General features: G+C 74.2%; 1 protein-coding gene across 1 annotated transcript in view; it reads left to right on the forward strand.

Moving 5' to 3' along the window:
* Window positions 1-6: 6 nt before the first annotated feature.
* Window positions 7-1,462, forward strand: part of LOC105854725 (gamma-tubulin complex component 6-like) — a 3,802-nt gene continuing 2,346 nt past the window's right edge. Inside the window, exons 1-3 of the mRNA XM_012735080.1 lie at window positions 7-346; window positions 851-1,014; window positions 1,183-1,396. Of these exons, the coding sequence (XP_012590534.1) occupies window positions 149-346; window positions 851-1,014; window positions 1,183-1,396 (576 nt within the window). The 5' untranslated portion in view covers window positions 7-148. The remainder of the gene's footprint in view (window positions 347-850; window positions 1,015-1,182; window positions 1,397-1,462) is intronic.

Raw genomic sequence — 1,462 nt, forward strand, 5'->3', positions numbered from 1 at the left:
CCGCGCCTGGCACCGCGAGCTCGGGAGGGACGTGCCCCACGGCGGCTACGACTGCGCCGGCCTGGGCGTGCTGGAGAGGGACGTGCAGGCCCAGCTGGCTCGCGAGGAGGGCCGGTGCCGGGACGTGGTCCAGAAGACGCTGCGCCTGATGGAGGCGGCCCCCGGCACCGGCCTGCCCGCCGTGGGGCTCTTCTCCGCGGGCGACCCCTGCGGCGACGGCTTCGACCGGGACACCGGGCTCTCGCTCTTTGGTGCCCTCGTGCACAGCCGCACGTGGGACATGGACGTGCGGCTCGACCTGCCCCCGGTGCCCGCCGGCGCGGCCCTCTCGGCACTGGCCGTCAAGGTGGGGCGTCCGCCCTCCTGCCAGGGCTCTGGGTTGGGCACGCCTCCCTGCCCTTTCGCTGCTCACGGGCGCCCGAGTCACCGGGGGCTGGCGCCGCCCTCCGCCCGTTGCACTGAGGCCAGGCCCCAGGTGCGCCCGCCTGAGCCAGTGCCGCCCGCGGTCTGCCCAGCGAGGCGGGGAGCTGCCCGCGGCGGCCGCGCCCTTCCTGGGGCCAGGTCCTCCCGTCCTACGGCTGCGGCCAAGGGCTCGCAGCATGGCCGCCGTGTCCAGGGTGATCGTGTCTCGGGGGGCCCCCAGAGCGGGGTCTCCAGGCCGCTGGCGCTTTACGTGAAGTGTGACGTTAGTTCCTCAGCTGAGTGAGGAGCTTGGTTCTCAGAGGACCCGGGGTGCGCGCGCCCCGCTTCCCGCGGGGGCCGCAGCCGACGGAACAGTCTAGGTCTTCCCTGGGCGGCGGAGCAGCGGCAGCCTGGCGACTCTGGGCTCCTGCTTCCCTGTGGCCTGCAGGTTCCTCGGAGCGTGGACCAGTCGGAGGACGAGGGCTTCCAGTCAGCGTCCAACCTGACTCCCGACTCGCAGTCCGAGCTGGGCCTGAGCCCGGACGTGGACCTGTGGGACGCGGCGCTCACCTACCAGGCCAGCAGGCGCCGGCGCTGGGAGCAGGTTGGCTGGTACGTGGCGGTGCCCGCCTCGGCCGCCCTGCCTGGGGCGGGCCTTTGCCCAGAGCGCTGTGGGGGGCGCGCCCTTTCGCAGAAGTGTGGGGCGTGGTCCCGGGCACCTGCCCGCCCGCCTGTGGTGTCTGCGCCGAGCGCCCGCAGCAGCCTCTGCTCTGCCCGCAGCCCCCCAGGCCACAGAGAAGAGCCCTACCTCACCGAGGCGGGCAGGGGCGCCTTCGACAGGTTCTGCAGGCTGCGCCAGGGGGAGCTGCAGGTGCTCGGCGGCGGCGGCCTGCTGCAGACGCCGCAGCCCGTGCAGCTGAGGGAGCGTGAGCTGGTGAAGGACGCGCTCAACGTCCTGATCGGGGTCGTGTCCAGCACGTTCTCCTGCTGCCAGGTAAGGCGCAGGCCGGGCCCGCCCAGGGCTGCCCAAGCGGGAGGGCCGGTGGCGCCCGCGTGTGGC

The sequence above is a fragment of the Condylura cristata genome, unplaced genomic scaffold (genome assembly GCF_000260355.1).
Source record: "Condylura cristata isolate star-nosed mole 26May11 unplaced genomic scaffold, ConCri1.0 scaffold00004, whole genome shotgun sequence".
In the NCBI taxonomy this organism is placed as follows: domain Eukaryota; kingdom Metazoa; phylum Chordata; class Mammalia; order Eulipotyphla; family Talpidae; genus Condylura; species Condylura cristata.